General features: G+C 55.0%; 1 protein-coding gene across 1 annotated transcript in view; it reads left to right on the plus strand.

Moving 5' to 3' along the window:
• The first annotated feature begins 937 nt into the window (after positions 1 to 937).
• The window catches only part of HOXA3 (homeobox A3), a 2,784-nt gene continuing 2,651 nt past the window's right edge, over positions 938 to 1,070 (plus strand). The window contains exon 1 of the mRNA XM_077775364.1: positions 938 to 1,069. Within this exon, the coding sequence (XP_077631490.1) occupies positions 938 to 1,069 (132 nt within the window). The remainder of the gene's footprint in view (position 1,070) is intronic.

A 1,070-nucleotide genomic window follows, 5' to 3' on the forward strand; every position in this document is an offset into this window, starting at 1 on the left:
TGAGAAATAGGCAGAGGAAAGGAGGACAGAACTGTCCAGGATGTGAGTTGGACTTGCTGGAGCAAGTGTTGTTGTTGGTCCTTTCCCACACAGGCTGTTCCATCCAAAGTTTTTTCGCTCCCCTTCTTGGCCACAAGGGGCTCATTTGGAGGAGGTAGGTCATATCCCCTGCCCAAGGGTCGATTAACTGCCCAACAAGCTCAGCTTCTGAAATCCAGCAGGGTAGTAGGGCAATTGCCTGAACTTTTTTTGTGCATACCTCTCTTGGGTGCTGAAAGATCCAAGAAGGGGCTCGATGGGAAGTCGCCCCGCAGCAGGGCTCTTTTGCCAAATATCAGTCCTAAAGCGAGGACTGATTGGCAACCTAAGCTGCCCTTAGCCTCCTTGCCCCTTCCCCAGGATCCTGAGAGGGAAGGAGTCCTGGAGCTCGCTGGACGAGGCCAAAGAGCAGAGGTGAAGGGACACCCCAAGTTTCTTCTTCCCTGGAAAAGAAGGATCCCAGCCCTGTTCCTTTCTAGCCCATCAACCTTTCTTCTTTAGGACTCCAGCTCTGGAGACCCGGCTTCCAGCCCTCTCTCATTCTCTTCCTCTCTCTCCCCGGAAAACCCCCTAACTCCAGACGCAAGTTAAGCAAATATTTGTAGCTGCCAGTGAATTCCAGCGGCTTTTTATAGCGCGGCTCTCTGCGCCCGGGGCCAAGTCGTGCTGCTAAATATTGCTGACCACTTTTTCTTTTATGGCTTTCATGTCACTTAGCTATTGAGAGTAAGATGGATTTGCGCGGAGCCCTCACCGCGCTGCGATTCTCGCCCCCCAGGTCTGCGCGGGGCGGCCATTGGCGGCGGAGTATCACGTGACCGCGGGGGCGTGCCAATGTGCGCCCTCAAGGGTGTCAAGCCCCTGTCAGAGTGTGCGATCAAGATTGTGGGACAACGCGATGCAAAAAGCGACCTACTACGACAGCTCGGCGATCTACGGTGGCTACCCCTACCAGGCAGCCAACGGGTTCGCTTATAATGCCAGTCAGCAGCCGTATCCGGCGTCCGCGGCACTGGGCACTGATGGCCAAT

The sequence above is a fragment of the Crocuta crocuta genome, unplaced genomic scaffold (assembly GCF_008692635.1).
Source record: "Crocuta crocuta isolate KB4526 unplaced genomic scaffold, BGI_CrCroc_1.0 scaffold197, whole genome shotgun sequence".
NCBI classification, from domain to species: domain Eukaryota; kingdom Metazoa; phylum Chordata; class Mammalia; order Carnivora; family Hyaenidae; genus Crocuta; species Crocuta crocuta.